General features: G+C 27.9%; 1 protein-coding gene across 1 annotated transcript in view; it reads left to right on the plus strand.

Moving 5' to 3' along the window:
* The first annotated feature begins 1,613 nt into the window (after positions 1-1,613).
* The window catches only part of LOC112592093 (laminin subunit gamma-1), a 55,220-nt gene continuing 40,749 nt past the window's right edge, over positions 1,614-16,084 (plus strand). The window contains exons 1-2 of the mRNA XM_025336074.1: positions 1,614-2,258; positions 10,176-10,440. Of these exons, the coding sequence (XP_025191859.1) occupies positions 2,106-2,258; positions 10,176-10,440 (418 nt within the window). The 5' untranslated portion in view covers positions 1,614-2,105. The remainder of the gene's footprint in view (positions 2,259-10,175; positions 10,441-16,084) is intronic.

The raw sequence follows: 16,084 nt of genomic DNA on the forward strand, positions 1-16,084 counted from the left end.
TAATTTAATATGGCGTTTAAAATTCTTTTTGACTGGACATATTATATTATTATACATGTATATGTTATTAGAAAACAAAAAAAAAATCAAAATAGTATACACGACGAACGATGATGGCTGTAGAATTGGTCAGACAAGGGTATTTTAATAATATCGTTGAAAAGTCATAAAAAACAAAAAAAAACAAGAACAATAATATTAATAATAATAATAATAATACGTTCACGGCCCTATTATAGCAGTTGTAACACCTACAATTTTATTTAACTACCCTACAACAACAATAACAACAAAAAGACCGGTATTTGTGAAATACGTCGTTTACCAAGATTTAAGAAAAGTTAGTCGTTGCTATTATATGTTAAAAATCAACGAAAATAATTTGATAATGGCTCGTGAAAATGTGCTTTTAATGCAAAATATCTATTGGTATTATTTCGTACATAATATAGGAGGAAACGTTAAGAAACTCATTGAAATCTTCGCGGGATACGTAAGTATTTCGTTTTTTGGCACAATTTGTATAAAAAAAATTATTAATTATTCGGATGTGTAATTAAAAATTATTGTGTATGTGTATCTGTTGGCTGTAGTGACGTACCTACTTGGGATTATGTTAGCCTAGGTACACGTTTATTCCTATTGATTCGTAGTTTTGAACGATTTTCAAACATATTCATAAAAATATATATAATGTTAAAATGTGTATTTATGTATATTATATATTATGAAGGAAAATTAGGATTGTAAAATAATAATGTATAATTTATTATTTAATTATAGGCATTCAAATGTGCCGTCAGTCACTCCCCCCTACTAGTTTATAATACTCCTCCTCAGGCATGTGTATTATAATAGTCTATTTTATATGGTTTATTAAAATATTAAAACAGATACAGTTAAACTAGTATAATATAAGTACCTAATGTAGCTGATTTTTTTTTTTACAATAAATGTTTATACCATGCGACGATTGGGACTATTCGGATTAAACGCGCAATCATATTGTAGGTATAAAATAATTTATTAATAGCGATGGACTGCCGTGAATAAACGAATAAAATTGTAATAAAAATATAGTAATAAGGTAATAAACCGTTTTCTAAAATGTGTATGTTTTAAAAATATATTATTGCTCTCATTTTTCAAAATATTTATCCACAAAGAGCTAATGTTTATACAAGGCGTTTTGTATATATACATATATAACTAGGTGTATAGCGTGTACAAATCAACAAATATATTCCCACGAAAATTTTAAATTTAAATACCAATACTTCTAGGGCATGTCCGTACTATTAATATATTAATAATTACGTAAAGAGATAATTTAAATTATTATCATATAACGAGAGGGTAGTATTCAAATAATTATAGAAAAAATTTAGCGATTTTATAGTGTGCATACATGCTATATATGTATTTAACAACGGAGGACGAACACGTATAAAATCCAAATAATAATAATAAACGAGAGTAAAATCGGAGCGAAAGAGAATGATGATCGGGTGGCGGTGGAGTAGGCGGCGGCGGTCCGGCTGATAGGAGAGCTGCGTGCTACACACACGTACCTACTACACTCGACAGTCATCAGACAGCATCCCGTAGTGCGCGCGATAGAAAACGTATGTAGTGTGCGTTCGGTGGTCTCGGTGTTCACGTGCGCCTCGTCGTCGTCGTCTTCATCGTTTCCGTTTCTCCATTCCTCACTATCTCTCTTTCTCTCTTTCTTTGATATATTTAACAACTCTATCTCTGTCTCTATATATATATATATATTTATATTTAATATCTCTTCCTCTCTCTCTCTCTCTCTCTGCTCTTCTCTCCAGACTCCAATCTGTACAAAACGCGTCACATTATATACTTGCACACACACATTTGGCCGCCACATGCCACGGCAGTGGTGACCCTTTGAAATCACACATACGCACTCGCACTAGCTCACAAACCCGCGTGCAATACACTGCCACTGTCGGCGAGCTGCAGCAGGACGTTTTAAAGGAACCGTTTTTGTTTTCACCCCGTCAGCGTTTTCGAAAAATAATGTGGTTTTTGTGACGACGTCCTTGTACACATACGTTAGCGCATCCGATTTTCCGGAAATGAAGCTGATGTCGATGTCGCCGCTTTCGCTGCTTCTGACCGCGGTCGTAGCCACCGCTGTGGTCACCGCTGTGCCCGACGTGACCATCCCCGTCGAACCTATCTACAATACGGGTGGCAATCAATGTTATGACGAATACAACAAACCTCAGGTAGGTACCCTGATTTTTTCTCAAATACTCGTCAGATATCGTATTATTATTATTACTACGATTACGTGATGTAATCACAATGTAGAACGTCGAATCACGCGACCCTATGTAGGTATATAATATATATTATATAGGTGTAGCAACCCTCACGCAGACGCGTCTAACTGAAGAGAAAAAAAAACATTTCGTAATTTGAACACTATACTCGTATAGATTTAAGTTTTTTTTTATAAATAACATACCTGGTAGATTGATGTAAAAACATATTATCGTGACGCTTGTCGTTGTCATCATCTGAGACCAACCCTTTTTCTTCCATACATTGATGGTTATCAATAATATATTAAGTTATACATGGTGTATATATTATATACGATTACGGTTAAACATGTAACGAAAAACTATGAACGATAGCGACGGTGCCAAAAACAATGAACCGTAAATGATATTTTTATTAAAACATTTTATCTAAATATTACTGGTTTTTTTTTTTTTTTTTATTATGCGAGTAACTAGAAAACCAAATCATGTTATATGCTTAAAATGTAAATGATTACGATGAGGATGTTTTAATTGTGGGCTAAACGCCCAAACGCATAAATAATAAGTTTATACAATTGTTTACTTGGACTATTCACGATTTTATTATTATCAATTACTTTCCATAGACATCTTACCAAGTTGGAAAATATTTAATAAATTTTGCACATTTTCTCACTACAAACTAACATCATCATCGTTATTCCGTTCTATTATGCGGTAATACCAATGTTTGCATATAGAGTAACCCTGTTGGTTTTCAAAATCTTTTGTTGCTCGACCTTTTTCTTTCGATCACGAATTCCATAGAAAACAAAACTCGGGCCCGAGGCGAAAGAATGTATTGTCTACAGTCTAAGAAATAGTCAGAGAATTGAAAAAAATTTTTTTTCCATTTGGGTCCATTGGTGATATGGTTAAGATGAACATTGGATTTCAGCGAGCATATAATAATGGCTCAAGGGCGTCAGGTTGTATTATATGTTATGTAAAGGAGAATAATTCAAAATTTCTGTAATATTTGAGCTTCAAAATATTCACTTATGATTTTTTTTTAACAATTCAATTTGTCGAATAATATATTTACTCATTATTGTCTTATTTAAAATATTCTATTATACATGCATTAATTTATTTAAAAAAATATATACTTTTAAATATTGAGAATTACATTGGTATAAATTGTAAATTACAATTTCAATTAGCCATACAATAAGTGGCATCACCTTATAATTTGTTATCAATTAATGTTCGTGGCTAGCTTAAAACACCAGTTGATAAATTTCTAAGAAATGAGTAATACATTGGCCGTATTAATACAACAGAATACATTTTGCGAGAGTTGCATTAAAAATTAATTCTGTATTTTATAAGCGATTTCATTATGCAACAGCCTTGTTTTATCTATATTATATGCTCTAAATATGTTGTATACTATATTAATATATTAGGTACTTTTGTTAGTAATTTTATTTCGTCCGATTAGTCAATGAAAATATTAAAACTCAGTCTAACACTTGATGTGTTAGCTGGTGTGTAATAAATAATAATTGAATTAAAAAATGATATTATTAAAGTGTATGGTGAGTATATGCAAAATTATTTTGTGATCATCACGTACATTTATGAGATTTTATCATGAGTATAATGTCTATATAATATGTTGTACTACCCACTTCCCACATACGAGTATATTGCTACTTTGATTACGTCTTTACGTGATCAAAATACCTAAATTCACTATTTTTCACTTTTCGGTTTAAAATTTATTGACGTTTGGTGTAATATTTTAACTGGTGCCTACATTAGTACAAAAACCTAAAACCCGTCAGTTGTTAATTATTATCTATCTGATAATCTTTAAATTTACATGAGAGAAATGGACTTTAAAAAGTAGTGAAAATTCAAAATAAAAACAAGATTGTTGGCTATATTACATTTCATGTACAATAATATAAATACCTATTGACTCATAAATTTGTCAAAATTCGTTTATTTTATCTGTATTAATACGTTTGGTTGATTTTATAAAATAAAAATAAAAAAAACTTATAATAATATATACTTATATATAGTATAAATACTAGTTCTGTATAAAAGTGTAATTATTATACACAGAAGATCATTTTTGTTTCATCAGTAAAGTCGTATAAGATATAACTATAATTTATAAATTTCCTCGTGATAAATTTATGTTTTCATCATCCTTGAGTTCGATTGGGATGTAAAATAACCGAGGTGTTTATATTATTTGAAAATATTATTAAGTTTTGTGCTACTCTGTGGTATAATACGTGTACGTCGTGTACAGCGTCGGCGTAGTGTGGTTTCGTGACATCTGTTTTGGGTCGAAGATAGTTTCTAGTCTAATTTTATAAACAGTAGCCGCCATGTTCACTGGACCCTTTTCCCTAGCACAATATTTTACTACAAAAAATATACACATACACAGAACTCGTTCGTTATAATATGTGTATATAGTTGCGCCGTAACAGCAAACTGATTGTATTGGTGTGTGGTGTATAATACGACCGACAGCAGAAGGATAAGAGTATAATCGTAAACGGCGTATTATATAAAAATAATTATTGAACGCGATAGGCCGACCGTAAAAAGACGACGGTGGACAGTGCGGCATTGCAGCAACAGTTTATACCGAGACGTGACAGCCCGTGAATACATTTACAGCACGAATGTCATTATTTATCCGTATTTTCTGGGGTAGATTTATCGTTTCTCATGAATTTACAGAAAGCGGCTGAGAATTTGTCGAAATCGTTAGGCACTTTTGACAGAAACGATAATGACGATAGAAATAATCATCGTATCATTTAAGGTAGTCGGAGGATTAGCAGACCGTTCGGTCGATTATTCGCGCCCGCGTCGGTCACAGGTTTCTGGTTGTTTTTGTGGAAAAAAAAAAATAATCGAATCGAACCGAACTGGTTGAAATTAATTTAAATTGCGTTTTTACGCGTCTCGGGACGTGAGAGGAGTGTTAATATTTAACAGTGAACTATATGCATGTATATGTATATGATGACTACCAACACGTGCGCGTATTTCGTATATAATAATAATAATAATAATATGGTGTAGTGCTATAGTCCCGCACGGTGTTTTCTTGTTGACGAAATTTGGAATGAATCTGAAAAACATAACGTCACAATAATATAATGTCCACCTTCTACCCCCCTCTCTCCCATATATCCAATACGTTATGTTCACTTCGACCATATATATTCCAACTATATATGCTCACGTGCGAGACTATATGCCAGTTATTTTTATTTTACACTCGTATAAGCATGATTATAGATATTACGATATCTATATTATACGCTTCATGTTTAGGTTATGGTTGCTACATATTTTTCTCTAAGTATATACATAAATCCATTTCTGGAAATCTATTCGTCCCGTCATATTGTCATCATAAAATTCTGAAACGATTAGACCCTTTGATCATATACCGCACCGGTATGTTTTCCGTAACATCGTGTGCGGTCATGTTATACAAACAAATCATTAGATATAGTTTTCTTTATAGATTAGAAATAATAATCATGTGATAATTTGGGCAATGTGGCTATAAGTATCGAAATAAAAAACATATATGCATATTATATATTATATAAATATATAAAAGTATAAAACAATCGTATTAGATGCGTTAATTGTATGATCATTTTTGTGTTCGTTTTTAATATAGCGGATATAAAAAGTAGTATAATGTACCTATATAGTTTTCAAGTTAAAATTAAATCTGTAAACTTAAATTATTATTTTTATACAATTCAAGTAATGATTTCTAGGAAGTAATTAGTTATTGATTTTGAAAGTACCTATGATGTTTTCAAATTAACAAAGCGTAGTTTTTTTTTTTAAACAAAAAATACATTATCAATACTAAAACTAAAATTATAAAAATAGTCCTCAATCTACTGAAATATTGTACAATTTTCCCTCTCGATGACAACTTATTTGCCATTTCAATGAGTTCTTTAAATTATGTTTCATTATCGATCAATAATTTATGTGCTACTGCAAATGTAATAAAATAAAATAAAGAATATAGTTAGACATTTCATCGCACAAAATAAAACATAATATAAAATTAATTTATAACTAAGGAGTAAATAGTAATATGTGTGAACAGGAGGTACACATATTAAATACCATTGATAATTAAAATTAAAATTTATTTTTAACTGAGACTAACCAATCACAACACATTTATCTAAGGCTCATCGCATAAATCATATTGGATTATTATTATTATAATTATTTCACGCATCAGAAAGCTATTTACTGATTTCTATTTTTTCGACAATTTACTTAAGTTGAATAGTGTGTACAAAAATATGATCTTCACTATAATTTAAGCCTTTATTTTCTAATTTAATAAATTAAATTTATCTATTGTAGTTTATAAGTGTATATAATTAAATATTAATGATGTTTTCCTATTTTTCATCATATAGATTTCAAGAAATAATAATAAAGTGACTGGATATATTTTGTACTTACATTTAAAAAAATGTAATAACATTATTTAACAGCTAAAAATATGACTACGAACCTGATTGAAAATGTTTTCCATAAAATGTTAGCATGATTTCGTACAATAATAAACTTTAATAGGTTTAAAAAAAAAAAACAACTAGTAAGTAGTAATATAAACGTGACTAAAATGGATCTTTCGTGAAAAAATATTATTCAATATTATGTCACACAATATTATTCCGTACTAGTTAAACAAATTAATGTTTACTTATCTATTGTTTATTTAGTATAAATTACATCGTATAATAGTCATTTATTATTCCTCGAATTACCATAATACCTAAGTACCTAAACTGCAGTATGCATGTTGCATTATTGCGTGTGTACCTACTGTTGTAATGGTCAAGTAAATCTGATGACGATACAAATTCACGAATTTGGCTAGCCGTCATGTGGTTTTTAAGACTACACTTGGTAACATAAACTCAGCAGAAAATAACAATAACAAATTTTTTTTCTTTGTTTCATTTTTGGTAGTGAAGTATTTTTTGTACGTTTGCTTGGTATGTTTACGCATTAATTGTTGGCTTCTAGGGACATACCTAAGTATTAAAGTTTAAGACTACTGGAATGATCACGGAGACAGTCACGATTATTTTATTGATAAGAATAAACATTGAAGCTATGAACCTACTCACGTATACAATTTAAACCTACCTATGTATAATATTATTTTTATTATAAAATAAATATTGATAATATTTTACTTTATCAATTAACATTAATGTAACTTATAAATTCCAAATATGAATACTCTACACATACAATATAATATTTTCTTCCTTGCAGTTCTCTTATTACATACAATACTACAGAATTCGTTTTGTTGACTCCTGTTTCCTAGAGTAAGCCAGTAAAATATACCTCTAGATAATGTTAAATTATCACACTACATTAAAAACATTTTTATATTATTTATTCAATAATGATAGTTATATATAAAAAAATTACACACTTAAATAAAAATATGTTCGTTGTGCGCATTGAGACTTGTTGAATTAGGTATTTTAAGAGGAAATAATTGGTGATTTTATACAAATGCATTTTACATAAAATTTAAAGATGAATATTAATAATAAAAAAAAAAAATATCAAAACGTTGTTAATAGATATGTGGCATCAAGAAGAATTCATTCAGTGCTGAAATAAAAAAAAAAAAATTAATCGTCCCACTCCTCTCATTGTTTAGTTTCAGATATATGAATGTATAAGTATAACTGTCAGATTGTGTATATCATAATCGTAAATGTACAAGATAATTTTGTTAAAGCTGAACACTAATTTTATAAAAAAAAAAAATTATTAACGTTTGTTTGTGTAAAAATTCGAAATTTCGAAGGAGTAGTTAATTAAAATTGCAACTCACTACAAATATTTATAGTTTGTTGAGTGAAGATATGAAGTAATGGAACAAATTTGTGGAGTATTCCTGCGCCATTAACTTCTTCACTCCGTTCATATTTTTTTAGAATCTTATAGATAACTAGTTAACTATGTATTCGTTTAAAATATGTGATATTGGGTTTCTAAAAATAAATTCTTCTTAGAATATGAAATTAAAAATATATGCTGTCATTTAAAAAATTTAAAAAAATAGATAAAAAATAAGAGTTATATTTTACTTCAAATAATATAAAACATAAAATTTCTATATACTTTAGGTAATGCTTTTCAAGAAAATTAGCGTTCACCTTTTACATAATAATCCTTTTTTTATGTATTAAAAGAGACCAATGATCAATGAGAGAGTAATGAGACGATGAGAGAAAGAAATTCTGTATTCATCGGTGGAAACTCGATCGTTTTTCTTCACTCGGGTACGACGGTGATGGGGTTTTTGGGACGAGGGTCTAGTATATGACAACAATATTCTTGTTACGACGTTGTATTATTATCTTGCATACGCATTGTAAGCGCAGATAATATAATAACGACATGCTCTGCAGAGGAGTGTACCTATAAATACTATATAGACATATAGTATATATATAAATGTATAATAAACCGAAATGACACATGTTTAATTCCGGTAGCCACGCGTATCTATATAATAATAATAATAATATAATATATAAATCCAGACCTGAATCCGGCAATTATTCACAGGTACACCGATAATAAAAACGTCCGACATCGTGCGCCTTCCATACATTATAATAATGTATCCTTGTCGGAAAGGTAGGGGAGTTACAACGTCTTATTGTAACGCTTTGCGACATTCCATTGGATTTTTCTTTCTTATCCACCACTTACGCTCTTCAGAACTTACCTCCCTGTGGTTTTCAATACAATGCTTTATTATAGCGATCTAAAATAATAGGCACATGTGCTCTCAAGTGTGACCGCGCGGAAGATCAATTCGTAATGAGCGAAAATATTATAGTATGCGACTGCAGTCCACAGGGCCAAAGCACATTAATTATAATAACAAACGATATTAATATTTGAATGTAGACTAATGGACTGTATATGCACGTTGCAGGTATGATATTTTAAATGAATTTGTTTCGACTGTAATAGTTGCACATACATATGTCCCATAAGCACATATGTAATACAGCTGCGATTGTCGCAGGAAATATATACTACACTTATTGCGAATCGCGATTGAAATAATTACGTACATTCGATGCGAGTCTGGACTAAGTGCTTAACCACCACACAATAATAACAAAACTTTATATACGTAGGAGCGATTAAAATAATATGTAAATCGTGTCTCATTCGAAATGTCCGCAGCTTTACATCAACTGTTCATTCCCGGGAGATACTTCTATACATTCATTATTATGTTTACCTATGTTAAACATTTGTAATTCGTTTCAAGATTAATAAGAAAAAAAAGTGCATAAATATATATATATATATATGTATATGTATATAGTATGTATGGTAAATTTTACGTTTATTAATGTAAATATTAGGTTAGCCACTTTAAAAAATATCTTTTTCTCCATCGACCGAGCTCAGGAAAATATATTTTAATCGTTAAGTAGTAAATAAAATGAATTGCGTATTAAACAATTAATAATATATTATAGTCTTCTTATTCTTAGGATTTGTCATCCATTAAAATCATCTCGTCACACATCTCATCACTGCTCGTATCTTTCAGTTTGGTTCTTTATTCAATGACTATCAATGTCTGATTAATAATACTATCCAACCTTTGTTATAATAATAAATTATTTTATTGTGAATTTAATTACTAATTAGTTTTAATAATAGTTAATAATTTATTGCATGGAAATTCTTTATGTATGTGTCAAGTGTTTTATCTCATAATTTACACGATGGTGATTTTCATTGTAGAGATGTATACCGGGCTTCGAAAATGCCGCGTTCGGATTAGAAGTAGAAGCAACCAACACGTGTGGCCAGTCCGGTCCAACTGAATTTTGTGTGCAGTCAGGCAGTCAAGTGACTAAGAAGACATGTGACGTGTGCACAGAATCATCACACTCGCCTTACTACATGACAGATTTCAGCAGTTACGCGAATCGAACGTGGTGGCAGTCGGAAACCATGTACGAGAACGTTCAATACCCAAACCAGGTCAACTTGACCCTGCATTTTGGTATGTGACACTTTACATTTTTCAACGTATGACATTATGTTTAAGTAGCCAATGTTTGAATAAGTAACCTATATTAAACATATATTCTTAATGATTGTATAATATGGTTGTAGGTAATCGATTAGTTTTAGAAATTAGAAATTTGGGGTAGATCATGTGTTTAAGAATAATATATTTGAAAGCTACATGGTTTATTGGCTAACAGTAGGAATTAATGTGAAAGCATTAAGCTTAAAATTATAAAAATCAAAAAAATCAGTATAGTTCATAATATATAAATAACTTTTTATACATATATCAACTAATAATTTATAATATTCAATAGCGATGATTTTTTTTCAATACAATATGCAGTGTAAAATTATCAACATTTATAGAATTATTTTTCTAAATTTCAATTTTTAAAATTCACGGCAGGTACCATGTATCAAATAAAATATGTATGAAAAAAATATACTTTAAATAATGTGTCTTAGTCAACATTTGATTTAATATTATTTTTTTAAATATAATTAATATTTAATGTAATTAAAATCATTACTTATAATCTTTTCTTACTGAAATTTGTATTTATTGACAGCTGGTATATTGACAAGAACAATTTTAAATTGTTGTCGGAATAGTAAAAAATTTTTTTTTTATTATCGGAACTAATGTTTGCTAAAATAATAAAATCTATGCGTTAATTACAATATGCCAAATCATGTAAAAATATATATTAATTAATTAAAGTATGATTAAATTACGTTTAGAATTTTATATGTAATTTTGTTGTTTTTATATAATTTAAAGAACATGTTTCTATGATCAAATTTAAAAAATATAACATTATCTGTTTTTATCTCATTGTTTTTGAGTAACTTAAATATCTGTATCTAATAAATATATAAAATAGCTATTGAAATACCATAAACATACTTAATAAAGATTTTTAATTTAATTATTAAAAAAATAACTTGTTAATAAATCGTTTTAAAATTTGATAGTAAGTAAGTTTAATTTAATTTTAAAAACAACTAAAAGTGCATTGAGAATGCTGAACGTAAATTTGAAATACATAAAAACGTAATAAATCGTACAAATCATATAAATAAATGCTAATATTATATTTAATCTATGACAATAGTTCTTATCGATTTTACGTAACTTTGTTTTAAAAATTAACTTTTATGATTTATATACGATAAGATATATTTTTTCTGACATTGATTTAAATGTATAAAGAGTTTAAAAGCTATTAACCGAATATAGACTCCCAACTGAGAGACGCATTTGCTTTATGTTTCAAAAGTAATTTTTGACAATTTGTTTAAACTTGTCGATTTATTTTCAGTTTTACATTTTTATAGAGTAGACATATTAAATTATCACCCATTCAATCTTTGAAAATAGATTTTAACGGATAGTATGTATTATAATTAGTTATAATTCATCGAAATTGTTATTACCATTGTCGTACAGTAATTTATCAGAATATCTTAAATTACATGTTTTTAATTAATTCTAATAACTCTTTCTGTTATTACCTATGTACATTTTGTTCTGTGTGTAAATGTAACTTAGATAACTGTTGTAGATAGGTTAACGGGGGCGGAATTTTATCATACTGTATTTAATGTGCAATTATCTCTATTTTATGCTTTGCACAACGTATTACGATGATGAGTGTCGAGTTTTATGTTTTTAATAGTGAGTGGTGTCTTAAAGCTTATAATTATTAGTATTTTTCTTATACCTATTAAGTAAATACTTACACTTCACTGTTTAGTCATTAAGTAATCTTATGTTTTCTGTTTATAATATTAACAGTAATGTGATGGGTATATTTTATTGTAGAAGGCGGACATTTGTAGGTTTTATAATTATTAGGTAGTGTTGTAAGTTGTAAATAAAGTTTAAAGACGAGTTAGAAAAACATTTTTTTAAATATTTTTATTAGAAATCATTTTAGTCTTAAAATCCAATAAAATAAAATGAAGTTGTAAAAAAATAAAATTATACGATGTGTAAGCGATATAAGCACATTCATTTTAAAATAATTATAGCACAATGCTGAAATTACTACAACTACAATATAAATTATTACTATCATAAGTTTATCATAATGCATAATATATAATATTCTCATTTTAAAATTAATCGTATTGATTTTTTTTTTTTGATGAGAAATCATTATAAATATTCTGTATATTATATCATAATATACTTAATATTGTGTATTTATTTGTATAGTACAATTTGAATCTTGAAAACAATTAAATCTGGGATGTAACAAAATTGTAGGTTATGCCTATTATTTCGGGTTCATAAAAGTCTTTTTAATTTTATGATGCTGTACTTCTTTAAGGATAGATCGCCGTGACGGATAAGATCAAAAATACTCGACTGCACGTTTATTTAATTATTTTGTCGGTCAGTGCATACGTAATAAATCCATCATAATAATATTATATTATTAGGTAAGTTGAATAAATAACAGCTCCTATCGATTTCCACGATGAACAATAATTACATGCTAGAGTTGACTTAATATTGATTATTATTTATCTGTCAGTCGGTTGAATGTTTCAAATTTGTTCGTGTTTGTTCTTCAGACGATTACAGTAAGACGTGAGCATAATGTTTTAAAACCGTTTAAACTACATTGGTAATTAGTTCTGTCTTCCAAAACCCCGAAAAAAAATATATACATATCTTGATTTATTAACAAATAATCTTTGTAATGTAATTTGTGTATAATTTACTGTTAATAATATTATCTCAGTATTTTTTCAATACATGATTATGTAATAAACACGTAACATCCCAAATATAAAACAGGTACCTAACTACATCATAAACTTAATATTATTGCAATCTTTTTAACTATCTTATTGTTTTTAAGAAAAATTATTTAAATAATATGGTAAATATTTGCAATGCATTCATACTGTATATTTGTACATCCTGTATAACTGAACTCGTGTTGAAAAAAAATAAAAAAACACCACATCCTATCCTATCGCAATACTACGTGGGTCGACCTTTCCGCTGATTATTTCATAGTTTTTATAATATAAATTATAAATATCAGAGTTTTACATCCTTCAGTAATATAAGCTTTCTAAGTTCTAATAGATTCATAGACCGACGAAAATTAATGTATACCCGTTAAACGTTAATTAGAGAAATTTGTGTGTGAATTTATCAAAATTAACAATCAACACATTATATATAATGGTTAGTTTATTTTGCGTTGTTTGTTTTATACATAACATACTTGGCGACTTTTGCAGAATAAAAATCGATTTAATTATATTGTTGTCGTTGAGTGATGAATAATAAGCTCACTCACTTGTGCTTTGATAACAGTTCACTTAAATCATTAAACTAGTATTAATATGCATTTTCTGAAAATAAATTATTTACTTGTTATTTTAAAAATTATAACCAATCATAACGTATAATTAAAATGATTATTTAGGTATTGATTTTTATTCGTTTTGCATCAGTAGGTTCTTATATACTTTAGTATATTCGTTAAAAATGTACTAAATTAAAATTTTTTTTTTTTTTAGTTTCATATTTGTTATTTTATAGAATAACGTAAATAATTTAAATAATTCAGTTAAAGTGTTTTTGGTCACCAAAGAATTATTATATTCCACGATAAAAAGAGCTTCGTGCTCAGATAACAGCTGAAACAGGAAATAACGAAACGATGACCTCTGTACTTCCATTGATACCAATGGCAATAGAATTTATAAAGTACTTTTAAAAACACGTGGTTGCTATAATATTGTCCTATTTTCAATTTTAATAATTACAAGTATGAACAATTATTGAATATAATATATCGTTAGGTTAATTAACTGATTCCTTAAAACTCTTACAGTTCATACTACACACACAAAAAAAAAAAAAAATACATTTTATTAAGTTTTTTAAAATTTAGAAACTACAATGACAGCTAAAAATACCTTTTTACTCTTATACATATTGTTGAAATATTTTATTATTAAATAGTGAGATTTAAATAGTTGTATATATTTTATGAAGATTTACTGTTAATTGATTTTTGTTAATTATTATTATTTATACCACTCATCAATCTACCATTAATCATTTTTTGACGATTGTCGTTGATTATTTTTTTAACAAATGTATAGCATCAAGTAGGATTTATACATTGCAAAATGATTATGTCTATTTAAAAACATGTTAACGAGCAATTACTGTGGTACTTATGAATAATGATGGTATCGATAAAAAATAATAACTTTTTTCATGTTATTTATACAGTTATGCGTATAACATTAATCGGCTCTATATACACTAATTTTTGAACGAAAACAGACTGTTAATTTATTGTTTAATATAATTCGGATCTAGTCAAGCCAGACAAATAAATAAAAATACGTTAGGGCGTTTGTCATTTCCCGTAGGATGAACAGAAACAGTTTTTTGTCATCTCCCACGCATAATTTGAATAAAGTAAACTCCACCTTTCGCTAACTACGTTTTAAATTATTGTCCTATAATTCGTTTATTCAGTTAATATTAATTATATTTGATAATATGAGTATATATTTCTACTGATTTTACTATTGTAAATAGCCCGATATTAGTTGGAGATTGTACTCAGTTTTATTAAAGTTAAATTGTATTCATAGTCAATGTAATCACTGATAATCAAATAAAATATTTTTATCGATTTTTCGTTTGAAAAATTGATATGTCAAGTCTTACTTAAACACTCAAATGTTCAAAAAATGATATACTTTAATATTTTATAATATGGTATATCATTTTTTATCGTTGATATTAAATATTTAGTACAGGTTTGAAAATTTACGACGATCTAATCGTTGTTGTTTTTCATTTTTTATAGTAAATTTTTATTGTACACAATTATGGCACTGTTTAATTTATCATAAAATAATCATATTACCCAGGTAATAATAATTTATAAACTTATCACGCATAAATCAGAATAATTTTTCTATGATAAACGGTAGTAATAACATATTTCTTGGTTGACAAAGACATTTGTCGGCTCTACACAAAGAAGCACCGATATTATATTTTTTTTATATACGATTTTATTTAGGTGCGTTTTATATTTCTGTGGAACGTCGGCAAAGAGTTGAAGCACATTGCGTATACACAGTGTTTCAATGGATAATGTTGTTTATATATATATTTTTTTTAATTGAAATTGTTTTACATTCACATTCGAATAGCTGAACGAAACATAAAAATACATTAATTTTGTTCGATTATTGCAAATGGAACAATTAACATTCAGTTTTTTGTTGTTTTTATTAACCTAATATCTATGATGTAGTTATCGATATCTTCAGATTTTGAGGAATAATTGAACACTCTGTAGATCCAAGTACGTACGCGCAATAATATGTAAATATGTAAATGCATTTGGGTTGTATATCGGATATTTTAATGTCGTGAGTAAAATTGCATACACCAACCGTATCTAACCGGCATAATATGCTGTTGTCAACGGTATTATTATTTTTATAGACACGATTCAAATAACATTCAAACACATTTTATATGCATGATAACAATGATAATATCGAAAACTACATTTTTCCATAATCATTAAATTGATATTACGAAACTTTTGTTTAAAATTACTGAAATA

Source organism: Melanaphis sacchari, unplaced genomic scaffold, assembly GCF_002803265.2.
Source record: "Melanaphis sacchari strain LSU unplaced genomic scaffold, SCAv2.0 Contig156_pilon_pilon, whole genome shotgun sequence".
Taxonomy (NCBI): domain Eukaryota; kingdom Metazoa; phylum Arthropoda; class Insecta; order Hemiptera; family Aphididae; genus Melanaphis; species Melanaphis sacchari.